This window comes from Scheffersomyces coipomensis (assembly GCF_036884675.1).
Source record: "Scheffersomyces coipomensis strain NRRL Y-17651 chromosome Unknown DFJ63scaffold_4, whole genome shotgun sequence".
Lineage (NCBI taxonomy): Eukaryota > Fungi > Ascomycota > Pichiomycetes > Serinales > Debaryomycetaceae > Scheffersomyces > Scheffersomyces coipomensis.
This window is the reverse complement of record NW_027042895.1, coordinates 939,166-963,109: the sequence shown is the minus strand read 5'-3', so window position 1 is coordinate 963,109 and position 23,944 is coordinate 939,166. Positions and strand designations below refer to the sequence as shown.

General features: G+C 31.4%; 12 protein-coding genes across 12 annotated transcripts; 1 reads left to right on the top strand and 11 right to left on the bottom strand. All coding sequences in view use genetic code 12, as the record gives it.

Moving 5' to 3' along the window:
* Positions 1-146: 146 nt before the first annotated feature.
* Positions 147-2,750, bottom strand: DFJ63DRAFT_335740 (uncharacterized protein; the record flags this gene model as incomplete). The annotated part of the gene is made up of 1 exon (XM_064908260.1): positions 147-2,750. One exon carries the CDS (start codon positions 2,748-2,750, stop codon positions 147-149), a length of 2,604 nt encoding a protein of 867 aa, XP_064761766.1.
* Positions 2,751-4,065: 1,315 nt separating this feature from the next.
* Positions 4,066-5,196, bottom strand: DFJ63DRAFT_335739 (zinc-binding alcohol dehydrogenase family protein; the record flags this gene model as incomplete). The annotated part of the gene is made up of 1 exon (XM_064908259.1): positions 4,066-5,196. The coding sequence occupies one exon, from the start codon at positions 5,194-5,196 to the stop codon at positions 4,066-4,068; it is 1,131 nt and encodes a 376-aa protein (XP_064761765.1).
* A 1,479-nt stretch (positions 5,197-6,675) lies between these two features.
* Positions 6,676-7,782, bottom strand: DFJ63DRAFT_335738 (zinc-binding alcohol dehydrogenase family protein; the record flags this gene model as incomplete). The annotated part of the gene is made up of 1 exon (XM_064908258.1): positions 6,676-7,782. One exon carries the CDS (start codon positions 7,780-7,782, stop codon positions 6,676-6,678), a length of 1,107 nt encoding a protein of 368 aa, XP_064761764.1.
* A 462-nt stretch (positions 7,783-8,244) lies between these two features.
* Positions 8,245-9,036, bottom strand: DFJ63DRAFT_335737 (uncharacterized protein; the record flags this gene model as incomplete). The annotated part of the gene is made up of 1 exon (XM_064908257.1): positions 8,245-9,036. One exon carries the CDS (start codon positions 9,034-9,036, stop codon positions 8,245-8,247), a length of 792 nt encoding a protein of 263 aa, XP_064761763.1.
* Positions 9,037-9,336: 300 nt separating this feature from the next.
* On the bottom strand, positions 9,337-10,446 carry DFJ63DRAFT_313550 (zinc-binding alcohol dehydrogenase family protein; the record flags this gene model as incomplete). Its single annotated transcript, XM_064906192.1, has 1 exon — positions 9,337-10,446. The coding sequence occupies one exon, from the start codon at positions 10,444-10,446 to the stop codon at positions 9,337-9,339; it is 1,110 nt and encodes a 369-aa protein (XP_064761762.1).
* A 696-nt stretch (positions 10,447-11,142) lies between these two features.
* DFJ63DRAFT_335735 (zinc-binding alcohol dehydrogenase family protein) lies at positions 11,143-12,247 on the bottom strand (the record flags this gene model as incomplete). The annotated part of the gene is made up of 2 exons (XM_064908256.1): positions 11,143-12,059; positions 12,136-12,247. The coding sequence occupies 2 exons, from the start codon at positions 12,245-12,247 to the stop codon at positions 11,143-11,145; spliced, it is 1,029 nt and encodes a 342-aa protein (XP_064761761.1).
* Positions 12,248-13,000: 753 nt separating this feature from the next.
* Positions 13,001-14,509, bottom strand: DFJ63DRAFT_313548 (uncharacterized protein; the record flags this gene model as incomplete). The annotated part of the gene is made up of 1 exon (XM_064906191.1): positions 13,001-14,509. One exon carries the CDS (start codon positions 14,507-14,509, stop codon positions 13,001-13,003), a length of 1,509 nt encoding a protein of 502 aa, XP_064761760.1.
* A 298-nt stretch (positions 14,510-14,807) lies between these two features.
* DFJ63DRAFT_154391 (uncharacterized protein) lies at positions 14,808-15,987 on the bottom strand. Its single transcript, XM_064903616.1, has one exon. The coding sequence runs from the start codon at positions 15,849-15,851 to the stop codon at positions 14,859-14,861; it is 993 nt and encodes a 330-aa protein (XP_064761759.1). The 5' UTR covers positions 15,852-15,987; the 3' UTR covers positions 14,808-14,858.
* On the bottom strand, positions 15,987-17,318 carry DFJ63DRAFT_154566 (uncharacterized protein). Its single transcript, XM_064903623.1, has 2 exons — positions 16,931-17,318; positions 15,987-16,871 (listed from the first exon to the last, which is right to left on the bottom strand). The coding sequence occupies exons 1-2, from the start codon at positions 17,163-17,165 to the stop codon at positions 16,123-16,125; spliced, it is 984 nt and encodes a 327-aa protein (XP_064761758.1). The 5' UTR covers positions 17,166-17,318; the 3' UTR covers positions 15,987-16,122.
* A 780-nt stretch (positions 17,319-18,098) lies between these two features.
* Positions 18,099-19,313, bottom strand: IME2 (protein kinase; the record flags this gene model as incomplete). The annotated part of the gene is made up of 2 exons (XM_064905054.1): positions 18,099-19,003; positions 19,085-19,313. Coding segments are annotated over 2 exons (1,134 nt in total), but the record flags the coding sequence as incomplete, so codon positions are not given.
* Positions 19,314-19,502: 189 nt separating this feature from the next.
* Positions 19,503-21,302, bottom strand: DFJ63DRAFT_154413 (uncharacterized protein). Its single transcript, XM_064903618.1, has 3 exons — positions 20,601-21,302; positions 20,502-20,539; positions 19,503-20,402 (listed from the first exon to the last, which is right to left on the bottom strand). Exons 1-3 carry the CDS (start codon positions 21,209-21,211, stop codon positions 19,693-19,695), a joined length of 1,359 nt encoding a protein of 452 aa, XP_064761756.1. The 5' UTR covers positions 21,212-21,302; the 3' UTR covers positions 19,503-19,692.
* Positions 21,303-21,394: 92 nt separating this feature from the next.
* DFJ63DRAFT_335730 (uncharacterized protein) lies at positions 21,395-22,849 on the top strand (the record flags this gene model as incomplete). The annotated part of the gene is made up of 1 exon (XM_064908255.1): positions 21,395-22,849. The coding sequence occupies one exon, from the start codon at positions 21,395-21,397 to the stop codon at positions 22,847-22,849; it is 1,455 nt and encodes a 484-aa protein (XP_064761755.1).
* Between the last annotated feature and the right edge of the window lie 1,095 nt (positions 22,850-23,944).

Sequence of the window (23,944 nt, the reverse complement as noted above, 5' to 3'; positions counted from 1 at the left end):
AGAGAAGAGAACAGAGAAAAGAAAACGATATACAAAGATATATATATAGATGTAGAAATAATAAATGCAATGAATGATGAAGTGAAAAAAATAGATATTTACTTTTTGATATATAAATGAATGAATGAATGAATGTCCTTTCATTTTCACCAACCTTTGGAATGATAATCATCGAAATCACTATCATCACCACCAACCATCGCTGCCATACCATTGGCTCTAAGGAGTTTATCACTATCGATTACTTTGGAAGGTAAGGGGATCTTACCTAATTTATGATCAATTATGATTGATTCCTTTAAGGATTCACTTAATTCCGATGATAATGCTTCCTTTTTCTTTGTATTAGGAGACATTTCAATTGGATTGGCTTGGTGGTGTGATGAAGATGATCTAGATGAAGGTTGAGAAGATTTTGAAATCGGAGTAGGAGGAGATGGTTGGAAAGTTGTAGATAATGGTTGAGGGGGCTCTAAATCTGTGGTTGTGGCGGTTGAATTTGACAGTTCTAAATGAGTAGGTAATGGTTGTTGTTGAGTGGTTGATTTTTCTGAATTAAAACTGGTTTCAGATTTTCCAAATTTTGATGAATAAATTTTAGTTAAATTCAAGGAAGATTTAGTGAAATAATTCCGAATTGAATTATTCGAAGCTGATCTTGATATCCGATGTAAACTTGAAGATAACGTTTCATTATGTCCACCATTATTACTATCAACCGTAGTTAAACTATGATCATTATGATTCACATTAGACAGCAGCGTAACTGTATCATAAGAAACCCCCACTATTGATTTTTTCTTACTGGTGGCGGTGGTAGAGGTGGTTGACGTAGAAGTGGTAGTCATGGTACCTGTACCATTACTATTGTCATTATCAATATTCCCATTTTGATTATTATTTTCCACAATGGTTAAAAATTGATCATTGAATTGGATGGGTGGTTTTTGAGCATCATGAGGGATGTCAGTCATGGAAGTATGACGTCTTGTGAACATTAATGAAGGTCTCTTACTTGATTTTAATTTATTCGGATTAGTGGTAGTAGTATGAGTGGAACTTGTTGTTGTTGTGCTGTTAGTGGAGGGAGCAAATGGTTTGATTGATAATATCCCTGTAGTAGATGATCTTTTCAAAGTTGGTTTCGTAGCATGAGAATCAACATTTAAATTTGAATTATTAACCATTTCATTCAAGAATAAACCTGATAATAAAGATCTTGGTTGTTTCATAGATCCATATCTACTACTATTATTAGTTAAATTCAAATGAGAATTCAGATTTGTTCTTGAATTAGATCGAGAAGGAGTTAAATGATTAATTTCTCCATCTTCCATAATCGGTAAGATATCCGTGGATGTAGATGATAAATTAGATACATGAGATGAAGTGGGGATAACTTTATTAAATTGTAAGGGTAATAATTTTTCATTTTCTAATGATTTATTAGTTGGATCATCTTCCGATGATACTGATAACCATTCACTTTCATTATCAGTTGAAGTTGAAGTGCCAGCACTTTTTGAATTTGATGATGAAGATTTATCTTTAATTATGATTTGTTCCGATGATTTTTTTTGATTACTTTTTAATCCAATATGAGTGGCTGATGATGATCTTTTTTCAAAAAATTTCGAATTTGATTTTTGAATCACAGGTGGTCGATAATCTACTTCATCATCATCCTCATCATCTCCTTCGTCTTCTTCCAAGATATCTTCATCATCTTCATCGATATCAGTAGATGAATAACCTTCTGTGTCGTAATTGGCAATAGATTTAGATTGGATTTGATAATTATTACTGAATAATGAACTTTGTCTAGCTATAGGCGGTGGTGGGGCAGTAGTAGTAGTAGTAGTAGTAGTAGTAGTTGGTTTACTCGTTTGATTAAGTTGTTGTTGATTATGCAAAGGAGATTGAGTATGTTGTTGTTGATGTAAAGGCGATATACTGTGGGAATGATGATGATTTGATTGAGTTGGTGGTGGTTGCAGTTTTAACAATTGTTGTTGTAAACTTAATTCATGATGATGATTTTTTTGATCAGGAGGAGAAGGAGAATTGGCAATATAAAAAATATTCTTTGTTTGTTGAGATTGGGGTTGTGATTGTGATTCATTTGTATAAAATAATGAACTTGCTGAACTTTGTCTTTCATTAACTTTATTAGGTTTTGATAAATGAATGTCCTGAATTTCTTCATCCTCTTCCTCATCATCATCATCATCATCATCATATTCATCATCATTATGATCATGATCTAAATCAGAAGATGGAATATCATCTTCATCATCCTCACCATCATGATGTAAATATTTATGATTACTATGATTCTTTTCAATATGACTACCATTAGTTGAATTTCTTGTGGTTGACATTAAACTTAATTTTGAAGAATGAGATAATAAAGAAGTTTGTTTTGAATTATGATGATGAGGGGGAGGAGGTATAGGAGCAGGTAATATATCAGTTAAAGAACTTTTTGAAAGATTTAAATTAATATCAAGTGGTTGATTTGATTTTTGATTAGAAACATTATTGTTTATATGGGGTGGAATAGAATTTGAATTAACTGATGATGATAATAATAATTTTTTATTTAATAATCTCCAAGATCGATTATTAATTCTTTCAGTTGAAGAATTTGATTTGGTTGATATGAAAGGATTATTAGTTAATTTCCATAGATGAATCAATGAAAGTTCCGATTGATTATCATAATTAAATGATAAATCGATTGATTGCATTATCGGATAAAATGATTATAATTCCTAGGTATGTGAGTGGTTTGTATAGATATATATATGGAGGGGATAAACTTTTATGGTTGATGAAATGAAATGATATGATATGATAAAAGTTATATAAGTGATAAGGTGATAGTTGATATAAGAAGTTAAAGAGAATTAGTAAACATGGAAAGGTAGTACTAATAATGGCAGTAAATTTTAGATGGTGGTAATAATAGTTGATATAACGAGGGGAGTGTTAAAGGTAAGGTGAGGGAGGGAGGGGCGGATTATACGATAAGTGATGATAATAATAATAGTTAATGGGGGCAAGGGAGGAAGGATGATGATGATCACTGGTGGCGAACGAACTTAAAGTATACGATTGGTGAATGAGATTTCTAAACGGAATCAAAGGGTAATCAATTAAAAATAAAATATGGTTCTAATAATAAATAAGCGATTCAGGACAGGACAGGACAGGACAGGGCAGTGTAAGATTGACAGATATTGTATACAATGGGGAGTAGTACTTATCTCTGGTTGATTGGTGTGATGGATGGATGGATGGCTGGAATAGTTGATGAGATGAGATAGTATGAATAGGATGGACTGGATTAAATGAACTACAGAAGAAAGTCTAAATGAGATGGATGGTTTGAAGTGAATGATGATGAATGATGGATGATGGATGATTAATTAATTAAATTCACCTCTCACCAGAAAAAAAATAAAATTAAAAAAAGAAGCACCACAAAAGTGAAAAATTTAAAACGTAAATAAATCACAAAAAAAGATCAGAAAAAGCATCATTCATTTTTTTTTAATGAGCAGAAAAGTTATGTCGCAAATGAATGGTATGTCGCAAATAAACTGACCTCTTTTTGACAGCTGATGCAAACAAGACAAGACAAAACAAAACATCATCTGTTATTAAGTAATAGTAACTAACTATCAACTGATTAATCATCACGTTAGATTATATAGAAACTACTACTCTATTATTTCTTGTCTTTTCCATTAACTACTACTAAATATTTAGTTACTACTACATATTACTAACTAATATTAATATGTAGTGGTTTGATGTTACACTATCTTACATTGAATGATGATATTTATGTGTGTTCCTGTATATAACTCCAGTATATAAACCCCAACAATCATATCAATTCAATTCAATTCAATTCAATCACCGTAAATTTAAAATGAGTGACAATTAAATTATCAAAAGGTGGAGTACAATTAAAATAGGAGACATATATATACTATACAGTACTATACTATACTATACTATACTATACTATATTATACTATATTATAATACTTACAGCTAATATCTAAATGCAACTTTTTCACCACTAACTTTATTTTGTCTTAATAATTCTAATGCTTCATTGGCTGATTCTAACCCTTTTGGTAAAACTTTTAAATTATTACTCTTTAATTGATCAATATATTTTGGTAATACAGTTTCCCAAAATAATTTATAATCAGCTTGTAATTCAGGAGTGGATTTAGTGGTTTTTGGTCCCAAGGTAACATCTTTACCTAATGCAGTATAAGCTAAAGTAGTACCATAAGTTACTTTTCTACTGGCATCAGTCTTAATTGATTCTCCAGTTAATCCTAATAATGAATCTAAATGAACTTGATTTGTAGTTTCAGTTGCATCATATAAACTTTGGAAAGTTTCAGGAAAAGCAATCGTATCTAACCCATATTTAATTGATCCTTTACCAAATGATTTAATCTTAGAAACTACTTCTTTATCATTATAATCAAAAGTTTCATCGGCACCTAATGATTTTAAATATTCAAAATTCTTTGGTGAACTAGTAGTTATAACTTTTAATCCATAAATTAATTTAGCAAATTGAATAGCTAAAACTCCAGTTGCTGTGGCACCACCCCAAATTAAAATATAATCATTGCTATTTTTACTCTTTTCAATATCAACTTTTAATGAATGACTAAAACTAATAGCAACTGTAACTAATCCTAATGTAACTGAGGCTGCCCCTTCAAATGTAGTAAGTAAATCTGATGGATGAATTCCAGTAGTTAACACTTTATCAGTATCAAATTTACTTGCATCATATTTAATTACAGTAATAGGATTTAAAATAACATATTCACTAAAGGCTCCAGTTCTAGTTTGAACATTACCATGAACAAAACCAGAAACAATATCCCCTTTTTTAAATCCAACCACTTCTTCACCAACTTCTTCAACCACACCACTTACATCACAACCAACCACCGAACCTTTGGCACCTAAACCATACACAATATGTTTCCAATCAGTAGGATTGACAGCATAAGCAACTGATTTCACTAAGATTTCCTTACTAGTGATTTTAGCAGCTTCAATGGAGGAAATTTCAATTAATTTACCTTCATCATGAGATCCTGAAATAATAGCAGCTTTATAACTAGATGTCTTATATTCTTCCTTTGTCATGTTTGTTTGTTTTATTACAATTTTACAATTACAATTTGATGTTTCGGAAAAATGGATATTTAAAAAAATAAACCGGTATAAATTTGTTCCTTTTACTGTTATTATATATTAATGCGAAAAAAAAAAATGTTCGTTAATTGTCAAAGCTTAAAAAATATTTAAATCAACCACAAACAGACAACAACAATAATAACAATAAGTCACAGTTAATTAGAGAAACGAGATTTTTCTAGAAATTTGGGTCAATTAAGGGATATCAATGTGTGTGTGGGAATCCTTTTTATTTTATTTACTTATTTATTTCGTATATTCATTTAAAAGTAACGTTATCTCTCTCTCTCTCTGTGGGTTTCTTCTACTTCTACGTGGAACACCGATCAACAACATCGAGTTTATTTACTATTCAGGTGGTAATAAGATTGTTCGTTAATTTCTCACTCTTCTCTTCCATCCCCCAATTTTAACCTTTTACGTAAACCATTTTATTTATTCAACCCTATCAATTCAATTGATATTTAGGAGTCAGTACCGTCTAATCCTCAACTATCCTCATTAAATCAATTGTCTCCACCACAGATCAAACAATGATCAACTATAACTACTATTATTAAAGTTTAGCTATTACATCTTTTACGTAATTTTTTCTTTTTCATCTATCTAAAAGCATAATTCACCACAATAATCCAGCCTAAAAGAAACTGTACAATCCTACTTAATAAGACCTAGAATAAATTAAAAATTAATAATTGTTATGGTAAATCTGCATTCAGGTCATATTTCCATAATGGTACACTAAATCGACAAATCAATAAAATAAAAACAAAAAAATGAAAAAGTATTTTCCCGCTCAACGTCCCTCCATCCCTCCAATTCATTCATCCCCTCCCCCTCCTTCCCACCAAAACATACTACTAACAATGAACTACATAGTGATAAAACATAAGAAATAATAATAACACTGATTGGGTATATTTCCCCCTGCGGAATTGTGGCGATGGAATTATCGTCTCGTTTCGGAAATGTCAAAAAATAAAAATAAAAAAATCATTTCATCTCACTAAAATGGTTGCGATAAAAAATTAATTAATTATTTTTTTTTTTTTTTTGCCAGGACGTCTCTATGTATAATTATCTGCTGTATTTTATCATAATCTCTACATTACTACTTAGGCGGTGGTATCGGTGGATGTATGTATTTTTACGATATTTTCAACGAGATTAATCAAATCAATCTATGGAAAAATAAGGGTTGTATGTGTGAAAAGAGGGCAGGGCTTTTCTTTTAAAAAGTGGAGATTATTATTAGGGGGGAAGGTGGATGGGATACAATCATAGTATTAATATTATGTATGTAAGTTATGTAAGAAAGAGCAATTTAATGGAAATATAATAGAACAATTGCATTAGTGTAAGTCTTAAGGTGATAAAAAAAATTAGGTATTGTAGGATTCTTTTTTAGAGGGAGGAGGATTGATTTCCCTATTCAAATCTGAATACAAGTTTTTCACCACTAATTTTATCATCTCTTAATAATTCAAGACCTTCATTAACTGATTTAAAACCAGGTTTTAAAACTCTAAGATTTGGATTCTTTAAGTATGGTACGTATGGAGGTAATAATTCATACCAGAATTGATGATAATCATCTAATAATTCTTGAGTTGGATAAATTACTGATCCTAAGGAATGTGGTTTACCATCAACTAAATAAACTAATGAAGATGCAAATCTAGAATGATTATCGGATTCAGTCTTGATATCTTCTTTGGTTAACGATAATAAATTATCAAATGCTTCAGTTGGTGATCCAATAGTTGCATCATAAGTTTGTTGAAAGGTTTCATTATTTGCGACAGTATCTAAAGCATAATAGATCTTACCATTGGCTACTTTCTTAATTTGGTCAACGACATTTGATTCACGGTAATCAAAAGTTTCATCAGCTCCTAATGATTTCAAGAATTCATGATGTTTCTTAGATGCAGTAGTAATGACCTTTAATCCATACACTAACTTAGCAATTTGAATACCGACGATACCAGTTGAAGTGGCACCACCCCAAATTAAAATGTACTTGGAAGCATTCTCAGCCTTGTTTGGCTTAATTTTCAAGGAATTACTGAATGATAAACCAACAGTTGCTAAACTTAAAGTGATAGCAGCAGCTCCTTCAAAAGAATTAATAATACTTGAATCAGTTTGTCCAGCAGATAATGGTTCTGCTAAAAATTTAGTTTTATCATATTTGATAGTGATGACGGGATCAGCAATGACATATTCAGCAAATGCCCCTCTATCAGGTCTATAATTACCATGTAAAGTGGTAGATACATAATCACCAACTTCAAATCCTTTCACATTCTTACCTACTTGAGTAACAATCCCAGCTGCATCTGAACCACTGATTGATCCTGGTGCACCCCAATGATTTAACATATGTTTCCAATCAGTTGGATTAAGGGCGTAAGCAACACCTTTGAAAAGAATTTGATCATCATTGATTTGAGGAAAATCACCTGAAGAAATTGTTGTTAATTCACCTTTGGATTCTGAACCAGTTGAAACACAGATTTTAATTGAAGACATATTTGAGTTGTAGTTGTAGATGCAATTGTATTTGTGATTGTAATTGTAGATTAATTTTATTCAAGCTTTTCAATTATGGTGAATCGACCCTATTTATATATCATTAAGCTACATTAAATAAACCCATCAGTTACAAAGAATGTCCAGTAGTTGATACTCTCGGAATAGTACTACATATACCGAATTGTGCAACCCTCTACCAAAGACAGTTTGTAATCTTAAAAATAATCATGACAAAAAAATCATTTGCGACAATAATTCGTAATGTTTTTGACATAAGCACGTAACGTTAGACAATCGATAACTCCGCTATAACGAGATTTATTATAAATCATATCTAATCAAATATCATTCCACATATATATTAATTATTGATCTTGTATATTTCCTATATAGTTTCGTTACATTTATCCTTTGATTATCCGTCCATATTACTAATCTCCCCCGACTCTAACCGATATTTTATCCATCATTTGTACCATGGTTACTATCAGTATGGAATATAACTGACGTACCAGGTGTTACCTCCTTTGTATGATTCGGTAATTTATACTTAAAAGATATACCTTGATTACTAGCACTACTGGTTGTATTAGAGTCGGGACTTTGTGATTGGTTTCGTACCGCCGATTTATTATGTTTAATTTGAATATCTTTCCTTTCTGAACTATTAGGATACTTCGATACTGGCTTAAATGTGGTGGATGGCATGGCTGATAAAGTGTTATAATAATGATTATCTACCTTCTTATCCTGATTGATTTGTAATATGATTTCATTCTGGTCTACCCCTCCTTTTATTCTTGATTTCTTTACTATTCTATGGTTGTTTATATGAGATGTAATCTTGAAATCATTACTAATAGAAGTATCATTATTGGTTTTACCTTTTCTTGGATTATTAACCTGAAACATTCTTCGACCCGTCAATTCAGGATATTTGATTTGATCAGTATCAGAATTTATAAAATTAGATTTTTTAGTTGATATTCGTATAGTTGAAGTTCCTGGAACATCCTGTTTTCTTCGATTTAAATGATTATCATGATCTAATGTAAAAATCATCGACAGACTACCTTCAGGTAGTTTATGATGTCTAGTCTGATTGTAGTGTCGGATGGGTTTATCTAACAGCATAATTGAGGCACCTGGTAAACTCTCATCATAAGTCTTTACCATGATTTTTGAAGTACCAGGAATGACATTCTTATGAGTGGATCGATCCTCTGTATTAGTTTTCGCTTTCAATTTCATCTCGATTACCTGTTTGGTCCCATAATAAATGATGATTCAATTCAATTCAATTGATGTATATCTCCTATCGATTGATGTTATTTGCTCCAGATTTAAGTTTCGTTAAAAACAAACAAAATTAATGAGCGGTAAAGATGTTCTTAAACGGGAATATTTTAGTCCTGATTCAATTTTGTTGCAAATAAATTTATTCTTACAATAGTTAATTATTAATTGAAACCACATTTATTAATATTTATCACCAGTGAATATTTTACACGTATTAACTAACTAAAATAGAAAATCAAATTAATTCCAAAATCATGATTGATATCTGAAAACAACTTTCTCAGCACTAACTTTATCTTCTCTTAATAACTCGAGAGCTTCGTTGGCAGATTCAAAACCAGGTTTTAAAACTCTAAGATTTGGAGTTTTTAAATCTTTGAGGAATGGTGGTAATAACTCGTACCAGAATTGATTATAATCATCTAATAATTCTTGAGTTGGATAGACCACTGTTCCTAATTCTTGTGGTTCACCATTAGCTAAATAAACGATAGTACCGGAAAATCTAGCTTTGTTTTCTGGATCAGTCTTGATAGCTTCCCTAGGTAAGAATAACAAATTATCATATGATTCAGTAGGGGATCCAGCAGTAGCATCATACGTTTGTTGATAAGTTTCGATAGTGGAGACTGTATCTAAAGCATAATAAATCTTTCCTTGAGCGAAAACTTTGATTTGATCAATAACATTTGAATCACGATAATCGAAAGTTGCATCAGCACCTAATGATTTCAAGAATTCATGATGTTTCTTAGATGCAGTAGTAATGACCTTTAATCCATATACTGATTTTGCAATTTGAATAGCAACAATACCAGCTGAAGTTGCACCACCCCAAATTAAAATGTATTTAGAGGAATTTGATTCTTTGGTAGGTTTAATCTTTAAAGAATGACTTAATGATAATCCAACGGTTGATAAACTTAAAGTAATTGCAGCTGCTCCTTCAAAAGTATTAATAATACTAGCGGGAAAGCTTCCAACAGGTAATGGTTCTGATGAGAATGTACTCTTATCATATTTGATAGTGGTAGGTGGATCAGCAATAACATATTCTGCAAAACCACCCTTATCAATGGAATAGTTACCACGTAAGGTAGTGGATACATAATCACCAATTTCAAATCCTTTAACGTTCTTACCAATTTGAGTAACAATGCCAGATGCATCTGATCCCACGATTGAACCGGAATAACCCCATTGTAAGACAGTATGTTTCCAATCAGTTGGGTTGGCAGCATATGCAACACCTCTGAGAAGAATTTGATTATCAGTAATTTGAGGAAATACAGTGGTAGAAATGGTAGTTAATTCACCTTTTCCTGTTAAACCAGTTGAGAGAACGATTTTATTTGAAGACATTGTTTTTGTTGTTGTTATAATTGTAATTGTAGTTGTTTGATGTAGATTAATTCGATTCAAACTTATCAATCATGGTGAAATGTCAATCCTATTTATATAGTATTCAGATATCATTTCCATCATTGTTGACCACTCCAATTATCCTATTACTTAATACTAATAGCCGGTTGATGATGAACATGTGTTTGAAGTTCTTACTCCCGAGACTGAAAGTTGAAGAGTTTGTAATCAAACAGTATAATTATCTAAAAAAGCTACCATGTCAAAAAAAAAAACTATCAACAATTCGCAGTTTTTATGACGTAAATAGGAAATTTTTGGACCATCGATATCTCCGGTGGATCCAGATTTATTATAAATCAAATTTATCCATTCATTAGCCGTTCTTAATTATACTGCCCCATCTCTTTATCCGTCATTATTTATTATCCGTATGACATATAACTGATGCCAGGAGTTACCTCTTTTGGATAATTAGGTAATTTCTACTTAAATAATATAGTAGTACCAGTATAATGTTGGTCTCATGTGGCTTTTTTATTATTGTTTAATTTGCAATATTTTGAACCAAATTCGTTTATATGACCTACAAATTTAAACTTATGATAGGTAATTACTAATTGAAGTCATGTATATTGACTATGTTTTGTACATATGCTGAAATATAAACAAACTAACTAAAAATGTGATGAAATCTTAATATCTAAACACAACTTTTTCACCACTAATTTTATCTTCTCTTAATAAGTCAAGAGCTTCATTGACTGATTCGAAACCAGGTTTCAAGACTCTGAGATTTGGATTCTTCAAATCTTTGATGTATGGTGGTAATAATTCTAGCCAAAAGTGGTTATAATCATCTAACAATTCTTTACTTGGAATAATTTCCTGTCCCAAATTTAAAGTTTCTCCATTAGCTAAATAAACAACGGTACTTGAAAATCTGGCATTATTTCCTGATTCAGTTTTGATATTTGCCTTAGTTTGGAATAATAAATTATCAAATGATTCAGTTGGAGATCCAATTGTGGCATCATAAGTTTGTTGATAAGTTTCGGTGCTAGAAACAGTATCAAAAGCATAATAGATCTTACCATTGGCTGCTTTCTTAATTTGGTCAACGACATTTGATTCACGATAATCAAAAGTTTCATCAGCTCCTAATGATTTCAAGAATTCATGATGTTTCTTAGATGCAGTAGTAATGACCTTTAATCCATACACTAACTTAGCAATTTGAATACCGACGATACCAGTTGAAGTGGCACCACCCCAAATTAAAATGTACTTGGAAGCATTCTCAGCTTTGTTTGGCTTAATTTTCAAGGAATTACTGAATGATAAACCAACAGTTGCTAAACTTAAAGTGATAGCAGCAGCACCTTCAAAAGTGTTAATAACACTTGAAGGAACATTTCCAACTGGTAATGGTTCGGATAAAAATGTACTTTTGTCATACTTAACAGTGGTAGATGGATCAGCAATAACATATTCAGCAAAGGCACCTCTATCAGGTCTATAATTACCATGTAAAGTGGTAGATACATAATCACCAATTTCAAATCCTTTGACGTTCTTACCTACTTTAGTAACAATACCAGCAGCATCAGAGCCTGCAATTGAACCAGAAGTACCCCCATTTTAAAACAACATGTTTCCAATCAGTTGGGTTGGCAGCGTAAGCTACACCTTTGAAAAGAATTTGATCATCGGAGATTTGAGGAAAGTCACCGGTAGTGATCTCGGTTAACTTACCCTTTTCAGTTGATTCAGTAGAGAGAACGATCTTAATTGAAGACATTGTAGTGTTTGTTAAATATAGTTTTGAATTATTCCAACTTGGGAATTGACAAGAAACCAAGAACTATTTATAACTCAACGTCCAACTTTTGTATACCCCCATGTTTTGAAGTATTTTTTTATTATGGCTATATAATTTCTCGGACTATAAACTGCGGTTAACCGTTATGTCCCTAACCCCCCACCCCCAAAAAAAATATTTGTAATCAAAAAATGTCAACGGTTAAGACACAACTTGTAAGATGTAAAGATATACCAACTTACCAAAAGCATCTGTAATGCCGGATTAACTAGTATGATTAAAGATTGTATCAAATTTCAGTTCAACAAGCCGTTCGTCCTGATTTTTGACTTGACTCTATATATAAGGATGTGTAGATGTGTTGAAGGTTTGATGGAATTACCTAAAATGGATTTCTCAACTGTTTAGCAACCGGAGTTTTGTGATTGTTTTGAATTCGGCTTTTGCTACTTTTGGAGTTAATACCTTTCTAATAGAATTGATGCAAATTTGTTGATGTTTACAGAATATAGTTGTTCTGATCCATTTGTCCTATTTCTATTCATTTGCTAACTAAAAGATTCATGAACAGTTTCTACATGAACTTGGATTGAACTGAAACATTACTAATTGATGGAATGAACGAGAAATTATTAAATTGTATTATGTTAAATGTGTATGTAGTATATAAAATTACATTAGAATTGATTCATACTATACTATCGTGTCATGTATGACAAACATCTAGTCTTTTTACTTGACTTGTCTAACTTTATTTTTAATCAATTCACAAACTGCTGCAGCAATTATACTAGCTCCTAACATTACCACTAACATCATATTGGAATCTCTGTATAATCTACTAGCATCATCAGGCCATCCACTGTATAAGGCATACGTAGCAGTTACTGAACCTAAATTACCTAAACCACTAACTAAGGCAGCAGTAACAGCTGTACCAACATCACCATATCTTGGACCAAAGATTTCAGCTGCCCATGACATACAAATTGGAACAGTTGGACCTAATCCAAATCCGGAAATTAATAATCCACCATATCTACTCCATTTACCCTTAGCAAAAGTAGTTACAAATAAACCACAAATGATAATACCACAAGCAAATGAAAAAATATAAGGTCTTAATTTTTTATTTCTATCAGCAAATGGAGTTAAAATTAAAATCCCACCTAAATCAAATAACCAAATTGGAGCATAAAGTAAAGAGACTTGAATTGAAGTTAATGATGGATTGTTTACAGAAATAATAGTAGAACCAAACACAGCTAAACCAAAACCAGTACCAACGACACCGAAATACATAATGATTAATGGCCAAATTCTTAAATCAGTTAAGATCATAAAGACATCTTTCCAACCCCATTTGATTAATTTATATCTTGATTGTAAATCTTTTCTATGTAATTCTCTTTCTTCATCATTAAGAGGGAAAGGAGATGTAAAGATTTTTCTATACCAATACATTAATTTATTAGATGATTCAACTTCATGTTCAGGTTTGAAAGGTCTATCAGGTAACCACCATAATAACAGAATACCACAAGCAATAGTAATGACCCCATAAGATAAATACATCCATTGCCATCCTGAATAACCTCTAACTCCATCGATTTTTTGAAATCCAGCACTAACTAACCCAGCAACAGCAGCTGATATTTGAGCAGCAGTGAAATAATAACCAATTCTTCTTGTCAGTCTTTCATTTGGATACCAAAGAGAAATATAATAACTCATTCCTGGCCACGTACCAGCACCAACCAAACCTGAAATGAATCTGACTGCAAATAAACCTTGATTATTAGTAAGAATATGATAAAATGAATAAACAAGACCAACAGTAATGATAATTCTTGCTAACCAAGATTGAGGACTAACTCTTGTCATGATTAAATTCATTGGTACATCGAATATAATATACCCAACATAATATAAAGCAGATGCAGTTGAAATATCCTTAGCAGTAAGTTGTAATTTTTGACCTAAAGAATGACCTTGATCAGCATTCATAGTTAATGTTAATCCATAAGCACTTGAACCAAATGATTCTAAAAAGTATAAACACCATAAAGCTGGAATGATTCTATAATCCAACTTTCTATAAATCTTATCTAATTTCTTTTTATCTAAAACTTCTTGTTCTGTTAATGACAGTTCTTCATCTTGGAATGATTCATAATTTTGACCTTCAGAGTTAATCTTTTGAGTGGAAGACATATCAATATCAACGTCCAGTTGTACCATATTAAATTAGCTTATTCTAAATCTGATACTGAAGAGAAGAAGTAGAATAAATCAAATTGACAATTGAATAAGAATAGGGAATTCCTCAACTATTTATAGATAAATTAAAACCCATAAATTTCAATTTTTAAAGTGGACTTCGTTAAACCAATTTTTTTTTTTTGTTGAGTCAATGGATGATTCAAAATCATCAATTTTTTTTCTCTTAACTATGAGGAAAATGACTACGAGTCATAATGGGAGTTAATTTACAGATATATCCTTTGCAATGAATTTAATTAAATTTAATTAATGCATGATTATTTTTACTATAGTAACTTGTACATTGTTTCTATCTAATTCTATAAATCTAATTTAATCGTCTTATGGCATTTGTTGTAATTCTTGCAAACTCAACACTTTTATCAATACAGAAACTATGAGTAATCCCATCGTCTGATTTACCTAATTCAAACCTAATATTGTTATGATTATCTTCATCGTAATAATCTTTTATTAATTCATCTCTTGTCTTATCATTAACCCAATGATCTGAATCAGCAAAATAAACCCATACTTTTACTTTTGACCCTAAATCATGAAAGAACCAATCATTTATATCTTTCTCTTCATTAATTAACTTCATCTCTTCACAAGCTAAAGTTAACACTTGTTTAACTATATGAGACTTACTAACAATATTCAAAGCTCCTAAAGTTGAATTGGTATAGTTTAATTGAGACACAAAATCCACCAAGGCTGGCTTTTTAATAATGTGGTAATGTTCAATGATCCCTAATAAATAATTATCGGACAATAACCTGGTAAGCACCGAACTTAATATTGATAATACAGTAATTATAGGAGTATAATTAAATAACTTTGTGATTCTAACGCCTGACACTGATTTCGAAATATCCTTAATTGTTGGACATATTAAGCCCACATATTTGATATCAACATGACTCACAAGACTCATGTCATCGAGTAATAATTTCACCATTCTTTGATTAATGTAACATCCCACTGAATGGGATAAAAAATATAAATTATATTTGGTAGAATATTCATTGTCCATAACAAATTTCTTAATGATTTCATATTTTGATACGATTTGATCTTTTAACCCATAAAATTTGAATAATTCATAACTGTTGGGATCACATCCAGCATGACTAATACATAATATTTCAAAATTTGGAAATTGTTGTTGAATTAAATCCAAATAGCATATATAAAAATTAACGAGTCCAGGATTACCCGGGATTAAAATAAGTAAATCATTTGAGGTGGGATCTTTCTCAATGGGTGGTTTATGATGTATCACAGTTTGCCATTGCTTTGCTAATTCTGTAATAGTCATGTTTCTATAGTGATATATGTTGATAATGGTAATTTCCTAATTACCTCCACCTCAACCGTGGTCCACTAACAATTTTCAGGGTTAATTTTTTCGCTTTCAATTTTGATTTGCGCCCTAATTTTTAAGTATGTATAAACATATAGTATGGAGCAATTAATCATATCAACAGGGTTATATTCCAATCTACAAGTCCCAACCCGTCTTAAAACATAACATAAATGTAAACGTAAAACTTATCATAATTAACTAACTAAATTACTAACTTTTTATTTCATAAACCAGGTGATATTTTAAAATTGAAATGTTGATTGATTTCACTATCAGTTTCAACATTATCTGAATTATGCATATCTCTTTCATAATAATCTAAATTACCATGCTTATCTAACAAAATGACGGTTTGGGTTCTAGTTCCATAATACTTCCCTATGGTTAAATTTTTTTCATTATCTTCAAACTCTGTTTCTAAAGGAGGTATGAATATTGAATTTCTTAATTCTAAGAATTTCTTTTCAAAACTATGAGATTTGAATGTATCTTTATCAAAAGTATCTGTGGTTAATACTTTGAAACATTCATCCACGATCTTCCTCTTATCATATTCATGTTCAACACTATCATCTATTAATTCATTAAGTAAATCTTCCCCTAATTTCACTTTCTTCCATGGATTATAATATAATGAATTTGATATACCAAAGGTATCTTTAACAGAGATATCATAATGATCAGGATCAGCTACTAAATTCCCATTAACCTGAGGCTTAGCATTCATAATACTTGAATCAAATATCTTTCCATGATCACCACGATTACTAATAATATTCAAATTATTAATCTTACCTGTATCTGGATCAACAGCCAATGTTCCAAATACCAATGAAAACCCTCCAATCTTCGATAAATCAATCAGTTTCCCTGATTTGGTAGATTCAAGCGTACTAAACCATTTCTCATCCGATTTAGTACTGCAAAGATACTCTAATGGAAGAACACCACGTGAAATCTCACTTAACAGATCTATATTAAAAAGTTAGTAAAATGGACTTTTTCCCTTTGTGTATAAGAATGATACATACGATTACTATCAGTTTCTCGATAGTTTAATAAAACAGCTATTCTACCTGTGGTGGTAATCCCAATCCATGTCCCATTTTCTAATCGTCCTAAATCAGCAGGTGATAATATCTTGTCTTGTTCATTCAAGGGTCGAAAATGAGCTGGTTGAGTCGGACGCCTGAAGTATTCATCTCTATTGGACAACAATATTAGTGGATAGTCAGGATGTCTTGTTGTCGCTATCAAAATACACATACTTCTATTAGATAGTTGTATGTCTTTAACCACCTGAGACCAAAAGGGAAGAGAGGAAGGCCAAACAAACTAAAAAAAAAAAGAAATGTGTGAGTGAGTGAGTGAGCGGGCCCGTACTGTTTAAATGAGATTTAATCTGTAGATGTGGGGTAACATAATAACAAACATACACATTTCTAAAATAGGTTACAAAATGTTTATAAAACTTAGATCTACACTTTCACCTTCTTAGTTTAAATCTAAAAAGATGACGTCTACGTGTATAGATAGATAGATTCATTATACATGTATATACTTATTCTATTTCTAATTCGTAGTGATGTTAACTTGAGGATATATATCAGTTGATGTAAATGAATAATCATTAAAATTTTGATCATTCAAAGGTAATAAACTTTCATCTAAGATATCTTCACAAAATTTCTCATCAACTTCATTATTATTATTATTATCACTACTACTATTACTAGTAAACTTATCTTCATTAATATTAATCCCATTATTGATATGATCATATATATAATTTCTTTCATTAATCTCTTCTAATTCATTCCCAGTTAGATTTTCTTGTAAAAAATTATCATAACTTTGAGTTTGTGTTCGACATATATCCGATGATTCAGGGATAGTGGTCTCTGATGAAAGTTGATTATAACCATATCCGTTAACATTATATTCATCATCAAAATTTTCTATATTATTATTATTATTATTATCATCAATATTTTGATAAATATAATTTAACTCTGGTAAAGTAAATTGCTTTCTAATATTATTTAACCTTTGTTTAGCAACTATATCTGAATAACAAACATTGGCATTAATTCCATTTAATATTCTCGATGATTCTTGTATATGTCTTAATTGATTTCTTGATTCCCATTTCGTATATCCTTTTTTACGTTTATGAGTGGCAAGGAATGTATCTTTAAAGTATGGTAAATCACATAACATTGAACTAGATGCTCTTCTTTCTGGATCCCAAGTAATACATAAACGAACCAAATCATTAATATCAGCATAATTTGGATCAGGTAGAAGTTCATATATAGATATACCAGATGTAAGAGGGATTTTAAGTTTCAACTTTTCGGCAAGATATTGAGCTTCTTTCCAATAACCTCCTAATGGATAATAAACATTAGGATGATAATGATCATATGGTGGTGGTATAGGAGATCCAATTATAGCAATAGTTTTATTTAATTGATCAAGCTCATCATCGCCTGTTACCATGGGTGTAAAATTTGCTAACTCAATGGCAATAACTCCAAAAGACCAAATATCAACTGGTTGAGAATGTATTTCTCGTCTTAAAAGAATTTCAGGAGCTCTATACCATCTAGTTGCCACATAAGCTGTATAATTCCCGGTAGTATATATACTTCTGGCTAATCCATAATCAGCTAACTTTACCACATAATTATCATTTGCTCGATGTTGTGGTATAGCTTCTCTACTACCATAATAATCTATGGCAGAAATTATTAATATATTTTCTGGTTTAACATCTCTATGAAAATAACCATGTTCATGAATATGATTTATAGCTCCCAATAATTGAGTTAAAATACTTTTAACACTTCCAGAAGAGAATTTATAAACTCTTGTTCTCATAAATTGATATAAATTTTGATTCATACATTCCATTACTATATGAAGTTCAAAAGCATAATCATCGATTACCATATCAAAAACTTGAACCAAACTTGGATGGGATGGGATTGAAATAATGAATTGTAATTCTTTTAATCTTAAATATGAATATATAGTATCCAGTCTTCTCATCATGGTTTTAATGGCAACAAGGCCTGTTTTGACATTATTTCTTGCATCATCTAATGGATCCATTAGTGTACCTATTCTATCAATACTTCTTCTTAAAAGATCCTCATTATTGAATCTATATCGTGCTAAACTAACATCCCCAAAACTTCCATGTCCTAAATGCTGTAAATATTCATATTCTTCTCTTAAATTTCTTATTGGTAATAGTTTGGGTGGTGAATCGATATCTCTAGGTACAGCATCTATTAGTGGTCTGGTTAAACTTAATCGTATGGCTAAGTCTGGTGGAACAAGACCAATAGGTAATCTTGGTGGTCTGGGCTTCTTTTGTTCTTTGGGTTTCTTCTTCTCTTCAGTCATATTGATAATAGTGGGATTTGATTGAACTTATAAATGGTTTAAAGTAAGATTCTCTTGCTCTTTTCTGGGGTAGTAATTATATTCAATGGCGCTAAAGGTTTGACAATCGATTTAAGAATCCACTAAACTCATAAATTGAATGAATATGATGATGTTTCATATATCACCACTTCTAGAGATTGATTGAGATGGGAAGAATAATGATTGTATGGTTGAATGTTGTTCAATTGATGGGATAAAGATGGCATTTGCAACATATTAAATCATTTTTCCTAAACAGGATTTAAGTGAGTTTTTAGATGAGAGAAAAAAAATTGAAGAGGTATTACAAATTAAGTTTTAGAAATGCCATTATGTTTTTATTATTACTTAGTAGATCTTATATATGTACAAAATCAGTATTATCATCTATTCCATCTGATTCATTTGAATCTTCAGATGATTCTGAATCACTTAAAGTGATCATGAAATTATCTTTAAAATCTGTAGAATCATTATTACCCTTTTGATCAATATAAATATCATATTTCCCTTGTAAAGTCGATGAAACAAATAAAGATTCTGGATCTACTGTATAACTATTTATGATTTCTTTTTCATTTTCATCATTATCCTCCCCAATGTAGGTCAGACTTACCCTTTCAAATTTATAGATCCGGCTTTCCCTTTCAAATTTATTCACCGGGGTTGACATTAACTTTTGCGTCCTTAAAGTGATTGGATGAGATAATTCACAGGATTTTCCTCTATGACAAACTCCATCTTCTTCAAAATCAGGACAATTTAATAAATGTAAAAATGGACATCTAGTTCCACGATCACACCATCCTCCAACTGCAAATGGTCGACAAACCCAAATCTCCACACTAGAATCATCATATCTTGGTGGTTTATGATGAAGGAATTTGCAATTTGAGTTTTTACATTTATTTTCTAAGAAATACTTGCACCATGGTGTATTAAACTCATTACAAGAATGTGAGAGTAAACAATTCTTATTGAAACATTTATCAATTAGGTATTGATTACAAATCTTGATTTTTGATCGGTCGTGGGTATATTTACAATGTGAACCTTTCTGACATATCCCTAAATGAAAGTGAAAGATTCAGAAACAATCAAACACAATAGTTAGTAATGAATAATAATAAAAATTTTAAAACAAAAGAGTAAATCTCCTATACGTACCTGTTCTTGTAAAGTATCGACATGGATCAGTTGGTGATCTATAATTATAGTTAGTAAAATACTTCTAAAGTTTGAAAACACCTTAATAAAGATACTCACTTTCTGGTTCTACCACCAGTACATTTTAAAGTTCTTCCATTCTTTGATATATATTTCCTACTACCCCACGCTACTTCAGCTGTATCCAAATTATTTGGTATTGAAAGTGGAAGTAGTCTATTTCCCATTCTGGTCACAGCATATGTCACATCTCCTATTCGTATTCTATCACGATTATCTTCTCGTACCTTATTTTTGGAGATACTCTTCTGTAATCTTGCCTGGAGACGTTGAAGTTCTTTAATCTTTTTCAAATCCTCTTGTTCCCTTTGATGAACCTTAAACTTATGTTGCTCTCTTTGCAACACATTTGTATTGACAATAGACATCCCACCTTTTGATATCTGACTCACATATTGCTCTGTATTGGATATATCACCAGTAGCATTAGTGAATACAGCTGACATATGACCAAACGGATTACCTTTCTTGGCAGCTTTATTATGTTTCTTCCATATCTTCTTCATAGAAGTATTCGATGAGGTACCATAATTACTAAATTGTGTCAACCTAGCTTGTTGTAATGCATTCTTCTTCTCTGCTATAGACTTCTTTAATGCTGCTATCTCAGCATACTTGATCTTAAGAGCTTCCTCTTCATTCAAGGACATTATATCGTCTATTTGATCTATCAATCTATACTGTCTTCACTCTTATCAATTGTGTGTGTTTTGTATACATTTTTTTCTTTTCCTCACTCCAAACTTTAACGCTCTCATAATTTTTAGTGTAATAGAAATTTAGAGAGAGTGAAAATAATCCAGAGGGCTTGATCTTTAACGAATTCAATCAAAATGTCGAACAACGATAGACTCCTAGGCTATGGTGCGAGATCTATAGCTAATATAATACCCCTTGATGAACAATCATGTAAAGAAATCGTCAATTACTGTTTGTCTTTGTCGTCAGATAAGTTAATACAGGATCATCTTATAGATATTTTAGGTGTAAACTCTGACTCATTATCTTTCATAGAAGAGTTTTTACGTTTAAAGAATGATACTGGGTCAAAAGCAGAAGCTGAGAAAGAACCAGCCACTATTTCATATTCTAATCTTTTAAAAGGTGATGCTCGTGAAGTTGCTAAACCTATAGAGAAACAGAATCAAGTAAGGTCTAAGCCTAAAACAAAGACTAAATCCTCCATAACTACATCTCAACTATTAGAAAAGAGTCCTGCTCCTGTTGAATCAAAAGAAATACCGAAGAAGAAAAGAGTTAAGAATTTAAATAACTTAAGGGATATAGAAGCTGCCCTAAATGAATTGGAAATATCTTCATTTAAGACTCTGTCTGAGACAAATAGAATTTGCAATTGTTTAGCTACTCGACACCCATTATTTGAATTAGCTCCTAATTGTTTAAATTGTGGTAAGATCATTTGTGTAAAAGAAGGTTTCCAACCATGTTCATTCTGTGGAGCCAATTTATTATCATATAAAGAAAGAAATGATATGAAACAAGCACTAGAACATGAGAGGGATTCTTTGCTTAAGAAAACCCATCCAGAGTCAGAAAGTCCAAGACCAAAACCTTCAGGTAAGTCCAAAAAGATAGTTATTTCGTTAAACAGTGGAGAAAATCTTTGGAAAGCTCAAGATAAAGCATTCAAGCAAGTTGAAGAAGAACATAAAAAGAATAAAGAAGTCAAACAAGTACAAGACTTTGAAGATGAGAGTCAATTTGCAGAGTCTGATCTTAGTCCATCACTTGATCCGGATTTAGTTAAAGCAAATGAAAGGCTAGAGACTTTGCTTGAATTTCAAGAAACAGGAGCTGAGCGTACTAAGATTATTGATAATGCCGCTGATTTTGAACTGCCACATACAGGATCCGCTATGTGGTTATCTCCAATGCAAAGAGCATTACAATTGAAGGTTTGGCAAAAACAGTTGAAGAGTCAAGAAGCTTCTAAAAATGAACGAACTGGTAGAGGTGATAAGTCTATAGAAATGGTGATAAAAGACGGTAAAATACAAATGGTTGAGAAATATAGAGTTCATAAAGAACCTGATAATAGTGATATCAAAGAATTAGAGAAAGAAATTCAGCATGAGAAAAGTAAAAATGAAATTCAATCATTGACTAGTTGGGATTTTGAAAAGGATAAGAATAGATGGCAAAAACCGGTTTATGCCAGTGCTAATCAAGTAGCTAGTAAAGATGATATTCAAGATCAAATGTCATCCAGAGTTCAATTTGAAACTTCTACAAATAGTGAGGAGTTATTAGTATCATTACCATCGTAAATTCACTTTATGTACGTATATAAATCTATAAATGGATTATCTTCTACGTCGTTTAAACTTCTTATTAGCTTTATTGATTTTAAGCCTTTTGTAATTATTACTTATTGGTTTAACTTTACCTTTAGTTGAAGCGTTATTCGATCCAACTTTAAAATCCCCATCTGAATCGGAATCTGAACCAGACTCTGCTTCTGAATTCACATTTTGATCAAGGTATACAGATAATTCAGCCTTTTCTTTATCTTTAAGTTCATCTATCTTTTTATGAACATCTTCAGGTTTGAAACCATCAACGTTATCTGATGCATCCTTTGGTTTCATTTTCCATCTTCTAGTTGTTCTCTTTGGATTCTTCTTCTTAAATGTACTTTGAGTAGGCTTATCTTCTTCTTCAACTTCTGATCCACTTTCATCATCCAGGAAGCCTTCATTTACGATATCATTCTTATAAGAGTTGACTTCCTTTGCCATGTCTGATATTTTCATCATAAATCTCATGGGCTTAATTGGAGAAGGAGAAACTTGAAATGTTATAGGTTGAAGATTCTTTCTAGGGGTTGTGAATTTAAGCTTGGTTGGACTAACGAATGTAGTTTTGGCACCAGGTGCCATATACTGTGGAGTCATCAATGATATATCATTATTAATTATCTTCACAGGAGTTTCTGGAATACTCTCTTCAGAAAGAGCTTGGAGTTTGGCAGTTAACAGTTGAGATGGATTAACATTATTATTTATAGGTTCAAGCTTGTTCCTCCTTTTGGTGGGAGTTTTAAAAGTATCATTATCACTATGGTAAATCACTTGCTTTCCCTTTAAAGGAGATGATTCTGGTGGAGTTAATCTCACATCAAAGATTGATAATACTTTCCCATTGGCTTGAGGTGTTGGACCCAATTCTCCAGCATCATCTTGCACTTCTACTATCTTTACTTCAGTCTTGGAACTGCCCTTAACCTTGTTGTTCTTAGATACTTGATCTGAAGGTTGCGATTTTAATGACTTATAGTCAGAATATAATTGACGGATTACTTTATCCCTTTTGATGTCATCTTTTCCTGGCAATCTATTATACTTGTCTTTGAATTGATGCTC